At 53.6% G+C, this 22,307-nt stretch overlaps 2 protein-coding genes across 3 annotated transcripts in view; one reads left to right on the forward strand and one right to left on the reverse strand.

Annotated features, from left to right (window-relative positions):
* The window catches only part of IFT43 (intraflagellar transport 43), a 46,250-nt gene extending 44,622 nt beyond the window's left edge, over positions 1-1,628 (reverse strand). Inside the window, exon 1 of one of the 2 annotated variants that reach the window (XM_080395838.1) lies at positions 82-1,628. In XM_080395838.1, coding sequence (XP_080251964.1) covers positions 82-99 — 18 coding nt within the window. In that variant the 5' untranslated portion in view covers positions 100-1,628. The remainder of the gene's footprint in view (positions 1-81) is intronic. The other variant, XM_080395840.1, reaches the window with a different exon arrangement.
* A 3,758-nt stretch (positions 1,629-5,386) lies between these two features.
* On the forward strand, positions 5,387-20,995 carry TGFB3 (transforming growth factor beta 3). The gene is made up of 7 exons (XM_080395817.1): positions 5,387-6,281; positions 11,697-11,860; positions 13,241-13,370; positions 14,936-15,043; positions 15,851-16,022; positions 16,539-16,692; positions 18,977-20,995. The coding sequence occupies exons 1-7, from the start codon at positions 5,570-5,572 to the stop codon at positions 19,133-19,135; spliced, it is 1,599 nt and encodes a 532-aa protein (XP_080251943.1). The 5' UTR covers positions 5,387-5,569; the 3' UTR covers positions 19,136-20,995.
* The last annotated feature ends 1,312 nt before the right edge of the window (positions 20,996-22,307 follow it).

Consider the following 22,307-nt stretch of genomic DNA (forward strand, 5'->3'; position numbering starts at 1 on the left):
AGCCTCGGCCTGACTAACGGCGCCGCCGCTTGCCGGCCCCGCGGGCCCTGTGAGCGCCGGGCTGTCAGCGTTCCACCGCACCGGCGTCCGGCTCTTCATACACCGGAGCCACCACCGAGCTCCGGAGCCCCGCAAAGCCCCAGCCGTGGGGCTCTGTCTCCTCGCAGACGCCGGTGCCGGGCCCGGTCCCCAGCTCTCCAACGCCGGTTCCAGACGGGAGGCAGGCCCACGGGAGGCAGGTCCACGGGAGGCAGGCCCGGGGGTCGCACAACCAGCATTACACACACGCCTCCCAAGCGTGAGTTGTGCACGGATTTCCACCGACACAACCCCAGTCCCTTTCTCGGCTGGACAGACTGATTGTAAATAGACCTGGGTTTAACGCCAGGTGTTAAATAAACATTCTGTTCTCTGGTGATTTGTCCGTTTTGCCTGTATTCTGCTGGTATCTCTGACATTCCTCCCAATCTTCACCCATCCTCATTAGCCTAAATCATTGTCACCCATTTATCCTGCTGCTACAGTGAAAAACTGCGCCACGCCACAAACTACACCGTTAACACTTTGCCGTGATGAAAATTGACTGTGTAACCCAAAAGTTTTAAGCCTTCCAGGAATACCTTTTACCCAAGGCACCAGATCTCACCCTGTACCTGCTTAGCTTTAGTAGAAGCTCACAGTCTGGCTGAAGAACTTTAAAAAGTCTAAATAAATTGTGTCAAATACTTCTCCTTTTTTCCATTCCTTACTGACATTTTCAAGTCGTTTTGCTGTGACTGTGATGATCTAAGGATTAAGTGAAATAAGATTTGTGGGCAGAGGTAATAACTTTTTATTAGACCAACTGATACAGCTGGAAAAAAACATACGAGTGTTCCTGTGCCTGAAAGCTTGTCTGTTTTTTCCAGCTATATCAATTGGTCTAATAAAAGATACTATCTCCCTTTACAAACCTTGACATGTTCAAGGAATTCAATGTGAGATGTGATTTTCCTTTTTTTGAAGCCAGGCTGGTTAGGCTGTATGAAATGATGATCTTCCAGATACTTTGTTCTTCTCCTTTAATTAAGATTCAAGTCCTCGTGGGGTAGAGAGGGCAGTTTTCACCTAGCCCCATGCTTCACCACCAGGGCCGTGGGAATGTGGCCCTGCAGTTCCCAGTTCCAATCCATGCCTCCGAAGAGCTGCTGGAACAGTGCAGCTACACAGATACCAGGAGATGGAGGGAGCTGTAGCCCCCAGGTTGCAGTAGCAGGATGTCCAAGTACAAGCGTACGCTCACAGCTGACCTTCTTGACCAGGAAAAGAGCATCCTAAAAGGAGCCTGATAGCATCCAGAGCAACATCTGCTAAAGCAGGAAGGGCATCCCTGGCGCTGGGAATCCTTGGGTAGGACTGCCATTGCCAGCTGTGGCCCCAGAGAGGTGGCTGGTGGGGTGTTCCTACCAGCGTAGGAACAGTATGGGGTGCCACTCTGGGCAGACAGACCATGAAGCAGCAGGACCCATGGGTTAACTTGTCTGGAGCCGATGCCCCCCGAGACCCTCCTCACAATTCCCTCAGGTCTCCATCCCACTAGCACATCCCAGCTCCCCCCCAAGACACACCGTGCTGCTTGCTGCCCACCCCAGTGACAGCAGTCTCAGGCTGATTGAAGGAGGGTGGGGTCCACGTGCAGGACCGAAAAAATTCGAGCACTTGCGGAATCAAGCCTTGTCTCAGAACTGTGACTTCTGACTTCAGAGATCCTTGATGAGAGAGAACAAACATGCACAAAAAAATAAACCTAAAATCTGCCCGGCCTTCAGTCCCTCTGGACTTCTCCAGTCATCGCAGTGGGGCTTATCACCCACCCTGATGCATTTTGCCTGCTTGTGGAGGGCAACAAGGCAGAAAGAGTCTTCATCCATCATTTCGTGTGGTGGCCAAAATGGATCTTGCTTGCTTTAAACGCCGGGGTCACCTTTTCTGAACAGCTTAATTCTCCTCTGTCTGACCGGTGACAGCACAGGCAGCATTTGACCCTGGGCCTAGAGCAGCACCACTCAGCTGAGGAGGGGACAGTTAACAGGACAAATGTTTGGTGCTGCTGTCGCTGTCTAAAGCCATTTTCTGTGTTTGTTGTCCATCCAGTTCAGGCCCGTGGTGCCACGGTTTCTCTTTCCCAGCGTACAGCTTCAGGTGTATTCTCAGCTCTCAGTCTGCCTTACTTGTTCAGTTTTGTCCTTGCTATAAATCACACTGCTGCCACCCCCTCTCATCTGAACAGCAAGTAAGAACTATGCAAGCATTCTTTTCACGGACAAGTTCTCACACCTAAGCATGGACTCTCTCCATCTGGTTTCAACCCAAACCCAATCGCGCAGAATAGGACTAACAGGGTCCCCCACTAGTGCTGTTTGCTGTTGATTACTCCTTGACTGGACCTATGAATAGAGCTTGTGTCTGGTCTTCCTTCTACTCAAGAGAAAGCCGGGAGAGTCTGGGAAAGCAATCACACTTGAGCACTCCCACATGCTTCTGGTCCTAGACCACCTTTAGAGCAAGGGCACACATGCGTAGTTAAAGCTACAGCTATGGTGGAAAGCCCACACGTAGCACTACTGTGGGAGAGAACAATGACCACCTTATTCAGCGCAGCCAAAGGTTTTGTTCAGTAGCTCTCTGGCAGCAGTAGGATTTATGGGATGCAGGGCAATTCCAGTAGCAACCAGTGACACAGCGCTGCGCCTTTCTTCCTCACCCAGTGCTCGTGTCAGGCGGCCAGCCAGACTCCCGATTTCAGCGCGGGCCAATTCATTGAAAACATTAAGCTTCCACGGGGAAGCGAAGCACTCGGCGAAGACTGCTGCCATAGCCGGCTCCACGGCACTGCTAGCTCTAAGAGAGCAGCTCCAAGCACCCCAAGTTTGATTTTTCTGCAATTTTTTTCTCCAAGCACCCCAAAAGCATTTACCCCATCCCTAAGGGGTTTTGGAGGAGGGAAACAACTGTAAATATTCTGTTATTTGTGCAGGTTCCAGGACAAAATCTCCTGACAACTGCAAAGCTTCAAACGGGAGGTTCCTCCCTCTGGAAAGTGGAAGGGGCTTTGACAGGCAGAAAGGGCCCACGCATTTGCCTGTCTTGATCTCCATGAGAACAGACACTTTTCGGGTTACATCAGTCCCAGCTCAGACTGTCAAACCCCAGCCAGGGTTGCCAAGTGTGAAATATTTCCTATGATACTCACACGTTCAGTAGCCCTGTCGGGCTCTCCCTCAGCCCAGCTGGATTCCAGCACGTCCAAGACATGCAACCTGTTAGCGATGGCTCCAGTGCATGTCAGGCCACGGAGCTTCCCGGCCTCTTCTCAGCCCAGAGAGAGCAATACCTAGAGCAGAAAATGAGTGGCCCAATACTGGAACTAGCACCACACCTACTACGTCCTTCTCCGCTACTATTTCCGAGCGGCAAGTCCCCACTGTCAACTCCTAAAAGACAAGTCTGCTCTCAGCCACGAGCAACGTAACCTTACATTTCATGCTATTGCATTTCATCCCATTTCTACCATTTCAGCCATCAAAATCGCCTACCCCGTCCTATAGGATATCCCAGTCCTCCCCCATATCGACAATCCCTCCCGATTTTGGATAAGCGGCCAATTTCATTAGCACTTCTATTTCAGCTTGCCAAGATCATTAATGAAAACTGGGCCTGGGACCAGCCACTGGGGAACTCTAGAATAATCTCTTATAATTCCTGTACTTCTCTCCATCTTAACTAATAACTCACCATGCGGCACTGTAGCAAATGGATTACTGAAGTCCAGAGCAATCAGTTCTACCGCATTTAGTGTGACCTCCAACCTGACGCGGGGCAGAGGAGGTCCCAGAATGGAAAAGCATCCAGAAATCATTTCAGAAGCAGCTGGGGAGCTATAGAAACATCCACGCCGATCTACAGAAAAATATTCCACGGACAGTTAACAGCGGCGCTCAGACTTCGCACCTTACTCCAAGTCGTGATTAGCCTGACATCATCTTTGAGCCACCAGATCTCATTACATCTTTGTCTGCTCGGTCAAGGAACTCCAATTCCTCCTCCTAGCGACGCAGGCACAGCTCACCCTTTGCCCCCCTCGGAGCCACAGGGAAGGGGCTCACCGGGCGCCCAGCACCCCCAGCCGCCCCATGCATTTCCTCGACCCTCTTCCATGCTCCGTGTCACCGCTGAGCCACCGCTCCCCGCAGCCCTGCCCAGCGTGCCCAGCCACAGGGTCGCCGCGGACCCCACTGCCCCCAGTCGCCGGGCGCACCTCTCCCAGAGCACGAAGCCCCCAGGCCCTGCTCCCACCTCGCCCGCCGCTGCGTCCCAGCCTGGCCGCTGGCTTCTGCTCCGGGCAGGCGTGAAGCCGTCAGGCGCCTACGCCAGCCCCGGCTGCCCCTCTGCGGGCCCGGGAGAAGCGCCGGGCACCGGGCTGGGCGGCCGCCACACCTGGGGCAGGGGCCGGCTGCCGGCGAAGCCCCTGGGCACAGCGGGCACAGGCCCGCCCAGGGTAGGGGGCTGCGGCCAGACCCCGGGAGAGGAGCCCGGGTCGTGGGCCCGCAGCCCGGCCGGGGCAGGTGGCCCCTCTCCCGCGGGTGGCCCCGGCCCCCTGGAGGGCAGCGGGCGCCCGGGGCAGCGCCGTCCCCTCAGGGCGGGCTGCCGCGGCGGGGGGCTCAGCGCCCCGGTGGTCGCCCACCTGCCCTCGGGGCCGCGGGGCTTCACCCGGCCCGCCCGCCGCCTGCCCCCGGGGCCTCGCAGGGCCCGCCGGCCCCGCCGCCTGCCCGGGCCCCGCCGCCCCCCGCCCGCAGCGCGGCGCCCGGCCCCCCCCGGCCGCCGGGGCCCTCCCTCCCTCCCTCCCTCGGAAAAAAACCACATCAGGAAAATATTCGGGGTATTTTTAGCCGCTTTTAATGCGATTTCGCAGCTGGAAGCGGGAGGGGCCTCCCCGCGCCGCCCGCCAGCGCGCAGCCGACCCCCGCCACAGCCCCGGCCGCCCCGCGCCGCCGCTGCCCGGCCGGCGCCAGCAGGGGGCGCCCGCGCGCCGCCGCTGTCCGCGGTGCGGCGGCCACGTCGGAGGGCGCGCGGGGCCGCCCCGCCGCGGAGGGGCCCGGCCCCGGGGCGCGAGGGGCCCGGCGCCGGCGGCAGCGCGGGGGGCGGCGGGGGGGCCAGGGGGGGGGCTAGAGACGGCGGGGGAGCGGCGGAGGGCGGGCGGCGGCTGCGCGGCTGCTGAAGCCATTAGCGCGGTGCTGCGGGCGAAGGCCGGGCTTGGAGCTCCCTCCCCCGCCCGAGCCCCGTCCCGGGCACGTCATGGGAGGGAGGTATAAAATTTCAGCGGCGGGGCCGAGGCGGCGGCAGTGTGCGCGGGAGGGGCGGCGCGGCGCGGCGCGGCGCCGGTGCGGTGCGGGGCAGGGCACGGCAGCCAGCGCAGCCCGCGGTGCCGGCTGTGCCGCCGGCCGGGCTGGGAGCGGCGCGGTGCCGCGGTGCCGGCCGGCGGGGGCCGGGCAGCGGGCGATGTAGGGCGCGGAGCCCGGCGGGGGCATGAATGGTGCAGCGAGAGGGGCGGGCGCCGCGCTCCCCCCGCGGCGGCGGGGCGGTGCGGGCCGCTGACACGTGCGGCGGCGCGGCGCGGCGGGGCGCCCCCGGCTCCGCGGGACGCGGGGCGGCGCATGGGGAAGGAGCCCGGCGCGGCGAGGCACGGCGCCTGCCGCTTCTCCTTGCGGAGCGCTGCCAGCTCTTCCTGGAAGTCCTGAGTCGCGCACGGCGCAGTGAGTTCATGCACCTCCTCGCCAAGCCTCAGCCTGCGGGATCTGGGGAGGCTGCCGCCAGCACACCGCCCGGTCCCCCGCGCCCGCTCGCCGCCGCCCGGGGGTCTCTCCCGGGGGCCGCCGCCGCCCCCTCGCACATGAAGATGTACGTGCAAAGGGCTCTGGTGCTGCTCTCCCTGCTGAGCTTCGCCACCGTGAGCCTCTCGCTGTCCTCCTGCACCACCTTGGACCTGGACCACATCAAGAAGAAGCGGGTGGAAGCCATCCGGGGGCAGATCCTGAGCAAGCTGCGGCTCACCAGCCCCCCGGAGACCGTGGGGCCGGCCCATGTGCCCTACCAGATCCTGGCCCTCTATAACAGCACCCGGGAGCTGCTGGAGGAGATGGAGGAGGAGAAGGAGGAGAGCTGCTCGCAGGACAACACCGAGTCCGAATACTATGCCAAAGAGATCCACAAATTTGACATGATCCAGGGCCTCCCCGAGCACAGTAAGTGCCGCCCCCCCCCCCCGCCCCGTGCCGGCCGGGGTGCCGCGCCCGCGGGGCCGGCTGCCCGGGATCCCGGGCGCGGAGGACGGGGCGCGCTGCCCCCCTTCCCCCCCCCGCGGGAGGGGCCGCTTTCCCGGCGGGGCGGGCGCGCGCGGGCGGGAGGGGGCCGCCGGGCGTGGGGCGCGTCTGCGCGTGCGGCGGGGGCGAGCGGGGCCGGGGGCCGGGCCGGGGGGGCGGGGGGCGCCGGGCGCACCGACGGGGCGGCCTCGCTGCAGGTGGAGGAGGTGGGCGCTGGCGGCGGCGGGTTGCGGTGTCCCCGCCGGGAGCGGCGAGCGGGGCCGGCGGCCGGAGCCCCGACACGGCGGGGCGGCTCGGGGAGAGCGCTGCGCGCCCGGGCTCGGCGCTGGGTGACGGGCAGGTAGACGGGCTCCTCCCTGCTGTAAGCCCCGGCGCCTGCCGCAGAGAGACGGGCAACCTGTGCGGCACACGCACTGGGCCCAGCGAAGGTGGCGGGGCGGTGTCCGAGTGACGCTGCCGGGGGTGTCGCTCGGAGAGTGGCGGGGGTCGGAGGGTGAGTGGGAGATGACGGGGATGCTGAGCAGGTGCAAAGCAGACAGTGATGCGAAGGGCACCCCTCGAGGGAACGTGGGCACGGAGGAAACGTGACAGATGTTGAGCAGGTGCGGAGCAGATGATGAGCAGGCCCAGATGCGGTTGCTAAACAGATTCAGGTGCAGAAGCTGAGCAGATGCAGATGCAGATGCAAAGACAGAGACTGAGCAGACATGAACCCCAAGCAGATTGCAGATGCTGAGCACATGTAGGCACCAGCAATTCTTTCTGTCTGTGCTTGGGATTCCTTAGGATTAGAAGATGGTCGTGGGCATGCAGTCACAGCACCAGCCAGGGTGTCCTCCTGTGATGCAGCGTGGTCCTGGGGACACGATTTGAACGCCAGCAGTTTTGGGGAGGAGCTGTGACTTGGTGCAGGCAGCCTCAGAATGCAGTTACTCTGCCAGGTTTATGTTAATCTTGACATATGATGAGCTGGAATAAGAGCTACAGCGTGGTAATGCAACAAATTTCACTTAATCTCTAGCAGACTGCGCTCCATATGGTTATATGATTAGCTCTTCCTCAGGAGACACCAAGGCTCGAGGAACAGAAAGTGGACAGGGTATAGCAGCTTACCCTGTTATTTCAACGTTTTTGACCTACTGAAGTGTTGTTTGTGAAATTCTAAAAATAGATGGGGAAATCAAGTGTCTGTGCAAAATAGTACAGCCACCTGATGAACTGGTGTGTTTTGGGGAAGGAAACTGGGAAAGCACAACAGTGGGAAATGAAGTCAGAGGAGTGGATTTGGACGAATAGAGGGGAAAGAGGAATGAAGACATGTGGTGCATGAGAAGGAGCAGTGAGGAGGAACTGTGGGTTGGGAAAAATTCCTATGGAAATGAATGAACCTGTCCCTTGTCCCCGTAGGACACTAGGGGAAGGTGCTGAGCAGTGGGTTCAAAAGACCAAGTAGTGCTGAGATTGAATTCCTGGGAGTGGACAGTGTAGATGCCACCACCCAGAGAAAGAGGGACTTTGGAACTGGGTCACACTGGGAGAGACTAGCTCCAGACAGGCCGTGGTGTAAAGACATGTGCTCCTTCTGAAACCTGGGGAGTTTCATCGCTTACACCATGGCTGCATTTGGCCCTGTGTCTTCAGAAGTGGCTGATGTTCAACTTTCCCATGACTCTGTCGCTGTGCCAGGTGGTGATCTCAGAGCACACTCTGAGCCAAAGCCAGTCTCCTCTTGGAGGGGGGAAGGGGAGGACTGCTCCATTGAGGGAACTGCAAGGATGATATGGACAAGTCTGAAGTGTGTGCGCACACACACGAACTGTTCTAGCTCCAAACTATCAGTCAAGCGGCTCGCTAGCTCAGAGAAATCCTTCTCAAAGACTTAAGGCCCCAAAGTGAGGAGAGCTGAAGAACACAAATAACAGCTGGGAAAGCCCCATCCTTCTAGGAAGGAAGGATATTCAGGTCTGGGTTCCCCATTCTTGCTCTGAGCTGTTTGGTGACTCACAGAACGGTCTTTCTGCTGTGCCTCTCAGAGACATTGCCTGAATCGTAGGGGCCTTTCTTCCAGAGAATAACTTGCTCTCAACTGGCCATTCACTTCAGGGATCTCCTGAAACTCATGGGGGATGTGGCTCCCTTGAGCACTGACTTGGTTCAAGCTCAGAGAGCATCTGCAACGATCCTGCAAACAGCTCTGCTTACTTTCCTGAAGAAAACCAGATGCCATTTTCCAAGCCAGCTTGAGAGACAAGGCAATTAAAGCCATGGGCCAAGCGTCTCTTCCCTCCAAACCTGCCGCCTGCAGAGTTCCAGAAGGATCAATTTTTTTTTCTCCAAAGTTACGCAGCTTTTGCATGAAACATCTTGAAGTACCAATAGTCTCATACAGACTGAAGTGGTACCTGCTTGCAGACCACCTGCCCTTCCTTGACATCAGACTTTAATCACGCAGACATCAGCCTTCTTGGGGCTTGCCAGAAACACCACCTGTGTATCAGCAGCAGCATGTGGAGAACCTGCACCTCGCTGAGAGCAGAGGAAGAGGGAAGCTCCCAAAAGAACCTGCTCCGTGTATCACATCATCTGCGCCAAGAGGCTGCTGGGCTTATTGTTTGTGCAGTCAACAGCTCTGGGCTGCACCGTTATAGCAGGGTCCAATCGTGAGGGTAGGTCCTGTCGTGTCAGGCATAGCGTGGCATGGGTGCACAGGGTGTCACAGGTTTCCTGTCTCCAGGCTTGGTTACAGCCACTGAGTGCTGACTGGAAGAGCTTGCAGGAATATTGCCTGCAGGCTTTGTTCTGTGCTGGTAGTTGGACACGTCTGGATTCCAGTGTGGTTAATACACTTGAGCCTGGGACTGGACCAAGTTGCCTGAAAAATCACCTCGCCTCTTTTGCCTGTGACCTCTTGCAAAAAGTTCTTTGCCCCATGAGAGTCGGCTTCCTGGGAGTGAGACCTGTGCCCTGGACACCATGCTATGAGGAGCAGGTTCCAACCTCACGGTGTGCAGAGTGAAACACCCAACGCAGCTTGATCTCCCCATCACAGAGGGCTTGTTCCCAGCGTACAAAGGGAACATGAAACAATTTCTTAAGGAAAACAGCTATTCCTGGTGCCACTAGGAAGGTCTCCCAAGACACTAGTACCTTGCTCGTGAAGTAAATAAGTAGAAGGCAATGTGGGGACAGCAGGCAAAATACAGTAGATAGTGATCTCTTACTGCCATGGCTGCCTAGCTTGCCAAAAAGCTTAAGAATAAACAGTAAATTACTTTGTCTTATCTGTGCTGTAGGACCAGATCTACAGTCTCTTAACAGCTGGTCAGATAAAGCATTACTTTTGGAAGCAGATACTGGGCTAGACTGTCCGCTGGTCTGATCTAGAAAGGTGACTCTGATGATGACTGGGACACCCCTCGTGGACAGGCAGCCAGGTCTGAAATGGAAGGGCAGGCTGTTCAACAGCACTATTAATAGGGCTAGGAGTGCCAAACAGCTTAAGGGGGTATTAAAACAGTATCTGCCTGGGTCTAGGACACAGAAGAGTTATCAGCGTTAGACTTCAGCTGGGAAGATGCCTTTGGGCAGGCATTTAATGAGATCAGAGCTTGGATTTTCTGCTGTGCTCTTCTGTGGCATAAAACCTAGGACTGGTCACGGTGGTGGAGTCCCCACAGCGGGTGTTCTCACATGCCCCGGTGTACTCTCTGTACGGTTGTGCTGAGCGTACCAGCTCATGGGTGCAATGGGGTCTGCTCTCCTGGGATTACTGTTCAAACATCCATCCCTTCAACAGCTGCCAGAGACTCACCTGTGTGGAAAAGATGTTCCAGTCGTAAAAATGACAAACCCCCCTCCAATTAAAGCCCAGCATAAGCATCTTGTCATTAGCTTATTGAGTAAAACTTTAGCACCCTAAGAACACATCCTTGTAAGCCGGCAGGCTGCTGCTTGCTGAATCTGATTGTAGCACAAGAGGAAGACCTTCATCTTCATGGGCATGACTCTGGAAGTGCATCAGTGTTGCTCAAAGCAGAATTTGGCACGGGAGGTGAACCTCTGTGCTCAGGCGCTGAAACATCTTCAGAAGCTGCTTCCCTGGGGAGACAGTGGTGGTAGTGTGGAGAGGGTCCAACTCTGGGAATGTAACTTGAAGGTTGCTTCAGCTAGGGCTGCCAGCCTGTTTGTCACAGCCTGGCGCGCTGGCTAGGCACAGGTGATAGTTTTTCTTTCTGTTTCTTTTTTTGTTTAAAACAGACTTAAGTATCAGCTGACATGAGAGCCCCGTGTTGCGTTGGACAACAGTCAGAGGTCACACAAGAGGCTCTGTAGGGCTGCCAACAAACCTGCACGTGGTCATACAGCAGGAGCTGCTGTGCCTTGTCTGCAGGAAGCCTTAATGATGCTAGATCCCTGAAGGCTAGCAGAGGTCAATAGGAGAGGAACAACAGCAACGACAAAGACTTTTCCATGGGACCAAAATGGTTCTATTGGAGAAAGGCTTGTTTCCTCTTGAGGGTGTTTGTTTTGGACCTCCTAGCTTTTACCTACTCTCTTTCAGGGCATCTATGAAATGGATTTTTCTGTTCAGCAGGCACACATCAAGGCAGAGAATTGCTGCGTTATTTTCTGCTCCTGTGTCTGATTTCCGCAGGCTGCTCAGCATACTGCTCTGTCCTTGAAGAACCCTGTATCTAGTACTATTCATTAGTTGCTTCTCCAGTTTAGGAGTGAGACCTATCTTAAACCCCAGTTCTTTCAACATACACTGAATAGTAACTGCCCCAAAAAGCCTTCCACGCCTCATGCTTTGTGGATGCTTGGCTGGCTTTCATTCTAGGAGACAATGTCAAGGTTTGTAAAATTAAGATTCAGTGACAACGGGATCACCTCCTCTGTGGCTTCTTATCTCCAGCATAAGCAGAGCCACACCATCGTTGCTACTGGGAATGGGCCCCACTAGCTGCAGGGGGGTTGCCCCATTGCCTTGGCTGGGGTTGTCATTTTGGATGCAGCAGACTCACGACCATTAGCAATATTTGATGAGCAGAGTTAGAAGAGCTAATATTAAAAATACTGTGGTTGATCTCTACTGTTTCTCTGGCTTGTGGCATTGAAATGTATCAGTGGCAGTAGGGGGAAGATGTTGCAAAATGTTGCAATGAAGACCAAGTTTGAGGGAATTCATCCTGTGTTAGCTAGGTAGCCATGCTTCACAGGTGGCACGATGTTTGAGTGACAGGCCTCTGCTGGAAAGCTCTTTCTGAAACGGTATTTATTTGAGATCCCACCCCTCTGACCTATGGTTCTCCACCTTTCCATCTTTCTTTCTCCTAGATGAGCTGGGCATTTGTCCAAAAGGTGTCACCTCCAATGTGTTCCGCTTCAATGTGTCCTCAGCAGAGAAGAACAGCACCAACTTGTTCCGGGCCGAGTTTCGGGTGCTGCGTGTGCCCAACCCGAGCTCCAAACGCAGCGAGCAGCGCATCGAGCTCTTCCAGGTGAGTATTCTTCCCACCTTCCCCTGTGCCTGAGCCCAGAATAGCTTAGCTCCTTAATGGTTCCCTCAACTGGGACGTGCTGGGCCACAGAAGAGAGAGAGAAGTCCCATGCTGTAGCCCAGGCTTCTTCCAGCGTATGCAGTGATAGAGTCACCTACTTTTTCTTTTTACAGTGTGGTGCTGTCCTTTCCCCACTCACATCGGCTGGCTGCTCTGAGCACCCTGGCATGGTGCCCACCGCAGCTCTTCACTGCGCTGGGAAGGGGAGCTCCTCGCCAGTGCAGCAGCCCTGACCCTCCTGTCACGTCCACATGCCTAGGTCCCTTAGCAGTTTTGTTCCTTTGACTGTCGCAGTACAGTTGGTGCTAATCCAATGGGTGGAGCTCTCTATCTTGTTGCAGACTTACTGGAAAAATAATGCTTGCTTTCAACGTTCCCTTCAGCAGCAGTTCCTCAGGGGCACAATTCATGGCACTGTTAATTCAGGTACTTCTCTGGAGTTTGGTTTGAAGCTATGGACTCCCCTGGCAGGACAAGGTCTGGTTCGGGTTTGGAAGTGGTCTTAGGCTGGGCTGGACCATCCAGCTAATTGTGCAGTTTAGCGTCCAGGCAGCACATTCCCACAGGCTGGTGTCTGTCCACTTTGCAGTAAGGGTGCAGCTAAAACTGCCCTGTGGCTGGTAGCTCTTGAGAACTTCCTGGAATTCAGCTTCAAAGGTCAGAGCAATTGTCCACCAGATGACACAACTGACAAGGAGGCAATCCCTCCCAGAGCTTCTCCGTAGGTTCAGTGCTCTGTGGAGTGAAGCTCCTGCAGGAAGGAACACCTTGCACAGGCTGTGGCGGTTTGTCTGGAAGTGGGAAGAGATGCCAGAGCAGGGGGAGAGGTCTCCAAACCTGATCAGCCCTGCTGTGTTGTGATAGAAGCTGAAGAGCATCGGACACTTGAAAATACCACAGTGTAGGACCCGGCAGGCTTGCTGGGCAAGGGACCTGTGGCAAGATACTCTGTTGCCTACTGCTGGTTCTACTCTGAAATCCAGACCCACATCCCACAGGTGTATACGGAATCAAACCCCACCCGTTAGATCAATCACTGTGTGCTTCTGCCTCTGGATATGTGCCCCAAAATGAGGATGAATTGAGGGAGGTGGGCTGCTTAGGACACAGAAATAAGTGTTGTGCAGATCTCTGGAGCTCAGGTTGGTTGTGAAGCACGTCCTTCTCACCTGTGCCAGGGTATTCCTGGTGTCTCGCTCACTGGGGCCAGCCTTCTGAATTAGTTTTTAGCAAGCTGTGAAAGAAAAAAGAGCCAAGGCTGTCCCTTCCTTATGCACGGCACTGGCTGATTCTCTCTACCACTCACTCCTTCTGACGCAGATCCTTCGGCCGGATGAGCACATAGCAAAGCAGCGCTACCTCAGTGGCAGAAACGTGCAGACACGAGGCTCCCCTGAGTGGCTGTCCTTTGATGTCACCGAGACTGTGCGTGAGTGGCTTCTGCACAGAGGTAGGGGTCTTAGCTGGATCGGGTGTCAAAGCATCTGTAGCAGCGTGGATCAATGTTGACAGGAGTATCTCTCTGCTCCCCTTCTTGCGGGAGCCTGGGTCACGTAGAGGACAGCTGCTTTCAGTGTGAGAACAAGCCTTCCCCCAGAGAGCTACCTCAGTGTGTGACGTTTGCTAGATTCCTAGCTCTGTCCCGGAGTCCCCACTGTGTAGCTCTGTGGGCTGAGTCAGAATGAGGATTCATCCTCTGGAGGAGGAAATTGTTTTCAATGAGAGATGCCAGAACGTTTTTGGTTCTTCAGTTCTAAGCCCAGAGGGCACCCCTCTGCTTGTCTAAACTATCATCTGTAATACATATAAAATGAGGGTTGTCCTGGTTTAATTTTCCTGTGGAGCAGAGCAAATCTAGTAGGGGAAAAAACCAGCAAGGATCCTGGTTTCTGTAACAGTTTACAGCTTGTCAGGTATAAAGGTAAGGAAATACCAGAGGCTGACACACCTAGACAGATGGAGGCTTCAGCTCTGCAGCGAACATACCTCTGCCACCACCGGGCAGCCCAACAGATAGTTACGGGGCAGCTCCCAGCAAGAACACTGACCCCATTCACAGCTGGAACACAGGCACCGTGACTCACAGCTGGATTGGCCTCACAGATAGAAGCTAGGTGCCACTGAAAACTGGAATGCAGGTACTGGCAAGCAGCCGCTCGCTGGAAGGGTAAGCTGCGAACTTGCAGGCTCCTCCTTTTTCAAGCCATCTAAGTTGTGTCCTGATGGCTGGAGTTCAGGGCTGGAACTGCAGTGAGCTCTGGGCAGACACACTAGCTGACAAGACATCACAGAGTGTACAGTGCCTAGGAAAAAAGGTGCTGGGCACCTTGTCAATGCCCTGGGGAGCCAGATGTTTTAATTCATGGCACAACATAAAAAAGTATCTTTCATAAGAGCCTTGTATTCCCTTAGTCAGGCCCACACAGCATGACTGGTCCAGGAAGTTATTATGAAAATAGACTTGCCTCTGGAAAGTCTGTGTGACTTAGACTGCTAGCAGTTCAACAAAACAGGAGGTTGCAGCTGCTGAGAAAAATGCTTCCAGTGAAATTACTTGTCCACATCCAACTTGCTCATTTTCAGATCTCTGCTTCAGACACTAACCAGAAGCCAGATAGCAGACAGGTAATGAGGATGGCAAAACTGGTTTAACACAGACGCTGCAAGCCAGCTCTTAAAAATACTTGTTTTCCAATGGAGCTCTTTGAAGCTCACAAATGCTTTTGGATGCTGAACAGCCCAAAAAACATAGCCTGGAGCACCCTCCTCACCTGCCCAGGAAGCTCCCTTTAGCAAGAGCAAGGCTTTTGGCACAGGTGAAGCCACGAGATTCTGCTTCCCGTTCTTCTTTCCAAGGCAGCTTCTGTTCCCCAACTCTGATAGCATCCCTGACTTTGAGTCTGTCAACCCACAGTCTAGCAGTTATCACAGTACATGTCCTCAGTGAAACTTCCCCATGCCAGGAGTTGTCCCAGCTGAGGAAGACTGTTTCTCACAGAGTTCTCTTCTTTGCAGAGTCCAACCTTGGCTTGGAAATTAGCATACACTGTCCGTGCCATACTTTTCAACCCAATGGGGACATCTTGGAGAATTTGCACGAGGTCTTGGAGATCAAGTTCAAAGGTGATAAAGAGCTGGGTTAGGGGAGGCTGCTGGGGAAGCCTGGAATATCTAAAGAAAAAACGAGGTCCTGCTTTGCACATTTGAGCATTTTATGTTGCATAACATTCGTCTTAAAGCATACATATCTGGGTTTGCGTGTTGATTATGTGGGTATATCCACTTTGCAGATAGGTTAGAAATGGAAGAAAGTACGTACAGGCTGGGTGGGGGTTTGCACGAGTGTCTGCAGAAAGAAATAATTTTGTATTTCAGTGTCTCTCTGGGAAGTTCAGCTTGATGCCTTCTCAGATTTCCACGGAGGCTCTGCTTTCCAGTTAGGGTGACTGAAACACAAGGAAGTCAGGCATCCTGTGTGAGGTGGCCCAGCGAGTCAGTGGCTTGGCTGGCCTAAGAACTAGGAACCTCCTGGCTTGCAGCCCTGGGCTGCAGCCACTGGCCCCCACAGGCTCCATTTCTGAGGCTGTTCTGCAGAGTGCCAATGATCTGACATCTTCTTTAAACCATTCATCTTCCTGCCTGTCCTGGGACCGAAGCCAGGAGTGAGTGGGATGGATTAATGGCCCCACCAGCAGTTTGCAAATGGTAAAACAGGTGGCCCACAAGCCTCTATTTCAGGCCTGCAGCAGTCACATTCACCAGGAGCACGGGGGTCCCTGTGAGGGAAGAAGTCCCAGAGGAAGTGGACGTGGTGCCTGAATCCTTTTCACCCTGGTTCGAGGGCAGGCGTGAGGGTTTTAAAGGAAAAGTCTTGCTGCATCCTCCACTTCCATGCTGATTTCTTCTTTGGGGATCCTGTTTTTTCTGAAGGCATTGACAGTGAGGATGACTATGGCCGTGGGGACTTGGGGCGCCTGAAGAAGCAGAAAGACTTGCATAATCCCCACCTCATCTTGATGATGTTACCCCCACATCGGCTGGAGAGCCCAGCATTGGGAGGCCAGAGAAAGAAACGGGCCCTGGACACCAACTATTGTTTCCGGTGAGAATCCTGCCTGGGGTGACCAGGTCCCGTGGCTGAGGCGGGCAAGCATGGTGAGACACCATGCCACGGGGAAGGACAGAGCCCTCTGAGGGGGGTGTGGGTCACCATGGTGCCACAGAGGCCATGTGACATGCAGAGCTTAGCCAGCTGCTCCTTCTGGTGTCCAAGAAGAGGGTGCTGGCCAGCTCAGCAGAGTCACTGTGTGCTTCTGGCTGAGCCACTGGCTGGGGGGAGACTTGCAAGCGGCTACCTGGAGCAGGGACCGGTGGCAGCCCCCTGCTAGCTCCAGGTGCCACAGAGCAGCTGGGTGCTGCTGTGGACAAGTGGGGTGCTGCCTCCCTGGGCTGGTGGGTAAGCTGCCTGCCGGCAGGCACAAACAGCCCCAGGCTGCTGAGCTGCCCACCACTGCTCGCCTGTGCCACTGCCGGTAATAGTCCTGCTCAGAAAGCTGCGTCACACCATCGCGTATAAGGCCCCTCTTCAGATTCGCTGTGTTTCGATGCTGTGTTTCAGGAACCTGGAGGAGAACTGCTGCGTGCGTCCTCTGTACATCGACTTCCGACAGGACCTTGGCTGGAAATGGGTCCACGAGCCTAAGGGCTACTTCGCTAACTTCTGTTCGGGCCCTTGTCCGTACCTCCGCAGCGCAGACACCACTCACAGCACGGTACATCCATTACATTGTCCTGTCAGGGCTTGTGGCTGTGACTCCCCCTTCCTCCCTAAGTCTCATCAACGTTCGGTCACTTCAAAGCAGCAAAAGCAGTTCAGGTCAATACTTGTAAAAAAGCTGTCCAAGAGGCCAGGTGGTTCAGCAGGGAAAATGTGCTTCCTTTGGACTCAATACCAAGTCCGTATTTCCAGCCAAATGTTGAGGAGGGAGGAGGAGGATGCTGTCTCTTGGATAAGATGTGAAACAGCAGGACCGATGGTTTTAGGGTACTTATTTGGTAATGGCCAGAGCCTTAACTGAATTGTTCACATCAAATGTCAAGTCTGGTAATTATCTTCTGCCTAAATGTCTCCTGCAGTTTGCACTGGACAGAGGATTTTCCTGCGCTGTGTGCCATGCTGTCATGCAAAACTGTTGTGCCATGGCACGCAGTTGCCATCTGCTACCACAGGGGCAGCTGTAGCCCAAAAGTGAAGGGAAATCCACGTCCATGTCCAGAAGTCCATACAGCCATGCAGCAAACTCTCCCTTTCTGCACAGGCATCCTTTCCAGCTGTATAAATCCCACCTGAACTATGGCAGGGAGGAACCTACTAGGCAGTGAGATTCACAAGTAAAACTTAACAGAAAGTAAACGTCTTTAGGTAACTCGCGCATTACCTCTGTTTAACATGAGTACACTAGGCAGTCTTTGGGAAGAATACCACCTGAGCCTGGCTGCTGTCTGGAGTGGAAGAAAATAAAAGCAATAGAAAAGCACAAGCACAGGAGAAGTACTAGGAGCCGGTAGTTCATCGCCGAGGTACGAAAAGCCAGAGGAAAAACCCTGCGCTTCTGTCCACAGAAAAGGCGGCAGTGCAGACTGCAACAGCTCACTGGGAGCTTAGCCTCAGGCTTCACTAAAAAGTTACTGGAAAAAGCAGGTTCGGCTAAAGAACAGATAACTAGGTAAAGATGATGTTGCAGAAAAGATGCTAACATTTTCTTGACGGCTTGAGAGTCTGCACAGCAGCAAGGCTCGCTGAAGCTCAAGGACTAATACCAGTGGGAACAGTTGATCTGTGGGAATGAAGGAGTGAACAGATGCTGGGCATTAAGCACAAGACAAAACAGGGGAATGAACAGCTTTGAAAGGGTAATGGGCATGTTGCTTTACCATCTGGTTGTCCTGAGGAGCTCTCTAGGAGATAACTGGACTGAATCAGTGTGAGAGAAAGGAGATTTTAGAATGGTTCCTAATGTTCTTTTCTTGAGCGAGAAAGGAAACAATCAAGCATCAAGGTCAGTTGAGTGATCCAAGAAACTTTTAGAACAATGTAGCTGCGGACAGCTTGCCAGCAACACCTAGAAAAAACATGGTGAAAAGAAGATTTCTCACCAGTCTGTTTTATCTACTGTCTCTGTTGAGTAGAGCAGCCCTGGAGCACATGGTACCCCTCTGGTACAGCCAGGGGTACTTTGCTTGGTAACCCAGAGAGCTTGTAACAGAACGACTGCGATTACGTGGATCTGGATGACAGAACAGGATGATTCCTTAGCATCTCTCAGCCCAAAGACTGTAAAGTAGTTAAAAACCAATGTGCCAGACCCTGTCGTTTATACCAGATATGCATTAATCAGGTCACAGCGGTGCAGGTGAGATCATGGTTTGGCCCTGCAACTCAAGAAGTTGCTTACCACTGAGAAGTGGCCACCTCTGGCAAGAACGTGGCAACTGTTCTGTAGCGGTTACACGGCTGAAGCGTACAGTCATCTGTGGGCTGGGGCCAGCTGGGAGGAGGAATCCAGTGGGGTCCCACAGGACACTGTCCTGGCTCCAGCATTATAGTGTAATGACTTAGAGGACGCAGTGTAGGGAGAAAGCATCAGACCATTCAAAGCTGGGAGGGATTGGCGGATACTCCAGAGGATTGGCATCCAGCCAGTACTATCCAGAGATGTTGGTTGAGATAAGCAGCATTCATGTTCTTTCTCTGAGTTTCTTTAATGGAACCCAGTCTTGTTAAAAGCAAAAATTGTGATTAGACACCATACCAAATTAGAGATGAAAGGAGATGTCTACCTGTACTCCTTCAACCCTTAGGCATCAGGCCAGGGCAGGTGAGTCCCCTTAGAAGTAATCGGGAAGTGACAGGGGACTATTACTTGCCCCAGGGAAATACCCTCTGATGAGCACAGCCCAAGCACGTAGAGGCCTGTTGGCTTTGCTGTCCCTTCCTGTCCTCAAGCACTTAAATGTGTTCCTGACTTTGTCACCACATTTACTTCATCTCTGCAGGTGCTGGGCTTATACAACACTCTGAACCCTGAGGCATCCGCTTCGCCCTGCTGTGTCCCCCAGGACCTGGAGCCACTCACTATCTTGTACTATGTCGGGAGGACCCCCAAAGTGGAGCAGCTGTCCAACATGGTGGTGAAATCCTGCAAGTGCAGCTGAAAGGCACCCTGGCCCGCCCAAAGCCAAGAGAGAAACTGTCAGCACCCACTCTCCTGCTCCCAGGCTAACACAAAAGGAACTGGGGGTCAGAGACTATGCATGCTGAGGGCCGAGTGCCAAACTATGTGGCTTAGGGTCTGGCAGCCCTTGGGGATCTATTCTGGAACATTTCTTGGTCTTGTTGGCAGTGTCATGTTCTTTCTGGGAGTTACTTTGGTGACACGAAGGCCACACTCTCCAAAATGGCTGGACAGTTGGTGTGGAAGAGAAGGACAGGGTAGAGGAACTGCTGTGCGTTTGAATGATGGGTGGTTGAGCTGGAAAAGCAAGGGGATGAGAAAGAGCAGGTGAAAGGGGGAATGGAAATGGGGAGATGTTTTCTATTCTAGCTTTAGCTATCTTAGGACCTCAGCCCTCCCCACTGGCCTGAAGAATTAAAGGTTTCCCCTGGAGGAGGAAACCCTGGAAGTTTCTGTACAGAAAGAAAATGCACCAAGAAGGGAAGCTGCTGAGAGAAGAAATGCTCAGAGATACAGTTAGACTTTTGTTCCTCAGAGCTGTGATCCAGGAGTCCTGCAACTGAAACTCTGCATCTGCCAAACCTGTTAAGTTCAGTTGGCAGATCCTGGCTATTGGTTTCTAAATGCAAACTGCAAGGCTTCCAGCCAGCCTGCTGAGGGTGGGCAAATACATGGAAAGAGGGTGCCGAGTCCATTTTCAGAGGGATTGATGTCTCCATTCAGGTCTTTTCCCTTCCTGGAGTTTCTGAGATGGTTTCTGGGTCAGGGCAGGAGCAATACCTGTGGGTACCTGAATACTGGTCCCAGTCATTCATGGGCTGATACACCCTGAGGACCTCTTGTCTGTTGTGGTTTGTGAGGTGCTTTGGGGTGTTCTGCACCTGTTCTGCACGATGACCTGAACGTGGCCCAGGCCTTACCTGCCAAGACTTAAAAAATAGTAATCTCAAAAACATTGTAAAAAATAAATATTTGGCGGGGGGGAGATGCTCTTTTTTTCACAAGCAGGTTGTTTGTTGGAGGGTTAGATGGTTTGGGGTTTTTAAACTGCTACTGCTGTGGCATACTCTGTCAGTCAAAAATCTTCCCCTTTCCAAAATGTATCTTCAAAGGAACATGCAGAATTTAGGTCACCCAGAGACCCCCATAATGGAAATGCCTTGGTACCCTCAAACCGTGCCTGGTGTATACGTGCCCTGTCCCACCCTGGTCTTTCAGACACGTACTCTGGCATCTGCTTCTGATAGATTTGTATTAAGGTCCCCTCAAACATAAAATACTTCCAACAATAGTGTTTAAATAGCCAGGGCAGTGCAGTTGCCACAGCTGACAAATGTCCTATGTCCATTTGGATATATATGGTCTGCCAGTAAAGTACATACAGGTAAATAACACACTCCTCCCCCCAATTTACCATGGACACTGCAGATGCTCATATAAAGCTCACAGATACTGCCCAGGCAAGAAATCAATGTACTCTTTTTAAAAAAAGTATGGGCTTTTTCAGCTACAGATACTCCCGAGGGTAAAAATCTCCAGCGCTTGCATGCCACGTGACGCTCACCAGGCTACCTCTCTGACTCTCCAAACCACGGCTACTTCAAAGTCATGCTCAGGAGACCACAGAGGTTCCTCCCTGTCCCCTCCCAATTCCTGGCCCCCAGTAACTGCGTGTAAAAGGACACCTCGCTGGTTAATCGCTTGTGGCCAGGGCTCTCCATGGGCAGCTCAGAATCCAGCTCCTCCTTCCAGCCCTTCACAGTAGCGGCTGCTTCCATATACCTCATGTGAGGCTGCCATGACATGTAATCTCAAACATCTTAATAAACTGTAAACAACCCTTCCTGCACCATCACCAGCTTGCTAGAGGTCAGCAAGGATGGGTCAGTGGAGCGAGCCTGCCGACCTGTGTAACCTGTGTTTTTGGCTGGGGCACGCACGTTCTGACAGAGGCACTCCCCGGCGCTTAGCTTTATCCGTTTCATCTCCCTGGGGCTCCCTGACCTGTCATGGGTGCCATGACGAAAGGTGCAGCTCTGATCAGTCCTGCAGCACTACTGCGTTCCTGAGCGCTGGGCAGCTCTCCCTACCCATGCTTCGGGAACAAATAAATGCATTATGACTGTACTACCATGCTGATAGATAGGCCAGAAATTTAGTGGCTGCAGTGGGGGGTGGGGGGAAATCCAGATGCCAATTGGCCTAGGAATTCTTTCTAATCTCCTTTTAGCAGCAGCCCCTGGGGAGGTTTTGGTTTACAAGCTGCAGTCTGTTCTTCGGTCGTTGTTCCTCCTGAGCCCTGGGCTGGCTCTGCTGCCCATCCAATTGAAGGGCTTCCTTGCTAGTAAAGGGGGGGGGAACCACCATAAAAACCCAAACCAAGGAGGGGGAGCTGCAAAGGGCTGAGCTAGAACACTTGCACAGCTCACAGTCCTACGTGGCACTTGGAGCACGTCAAAACCACCCACGGATTAACCCCGGCAAGCCCCTTGAGGTGGGTCTGGTTTACTAGCCCTTGTTCACTGCTGCTCCTCAGTGGCAGGGTGGGTGGCAGAAGGACCAAACCATTTTGTCTCCTTTCCAAGGAGCAATGGAAAATCAGGGGAGAAGAGCCTTGGGGTGTCCAACCAGTAAGTACACCAGTAATCTCATGGGACACAGGTAATCTCGTGGGTACAGTAATCCTCGAAGTCTAACAGGCACACTTCAGTTACTGCTTCTCTGTCCAGCCTTCTGTTTCCCTAGCAACATTTGATAATTAGATTTGTGAGATTCAAATTAAATAGGATTTGAATTCATTTTCTCACAATTAAAATAGCTTTTCTAGGGGTGTTTTCACTGTAATTCAGCAACAAACTACACTATCTACATGGGGTTAATAACAGATTGAACACAAACCTGGGTGCAGGCTTACCAAAACACTTCAGGACTCTCGTATGAGAAGGCAGAGGGCAGTTCTCTGTATGCTGTTACTAGCTGGCAAATTGAGGAAGACAATGGGAAAGAAAAAGTGGGATCTTCACTGCCAACACTGAATACAGCTCCCAACAGTTCCCTTTTGTTGTTTGCAGGAACAAACAAAAGCTGATGAAAACAATCGCAGCACACTTTCTGCCTCTAACAAAGATCAATGGTTAGAAGGAGTAGAAAAA

The sequence above is a fragment of the Falco punctatus genome, assembly GCF_963210335.1.
Source record: "Falco punctatus genome assembly, chromosome: 7".
Lineage (NCBI taxonomy): Eukaryota > Metazoa > Chordata > Aves > Falconiformes > Falconidae > Falco > Falco punctatus.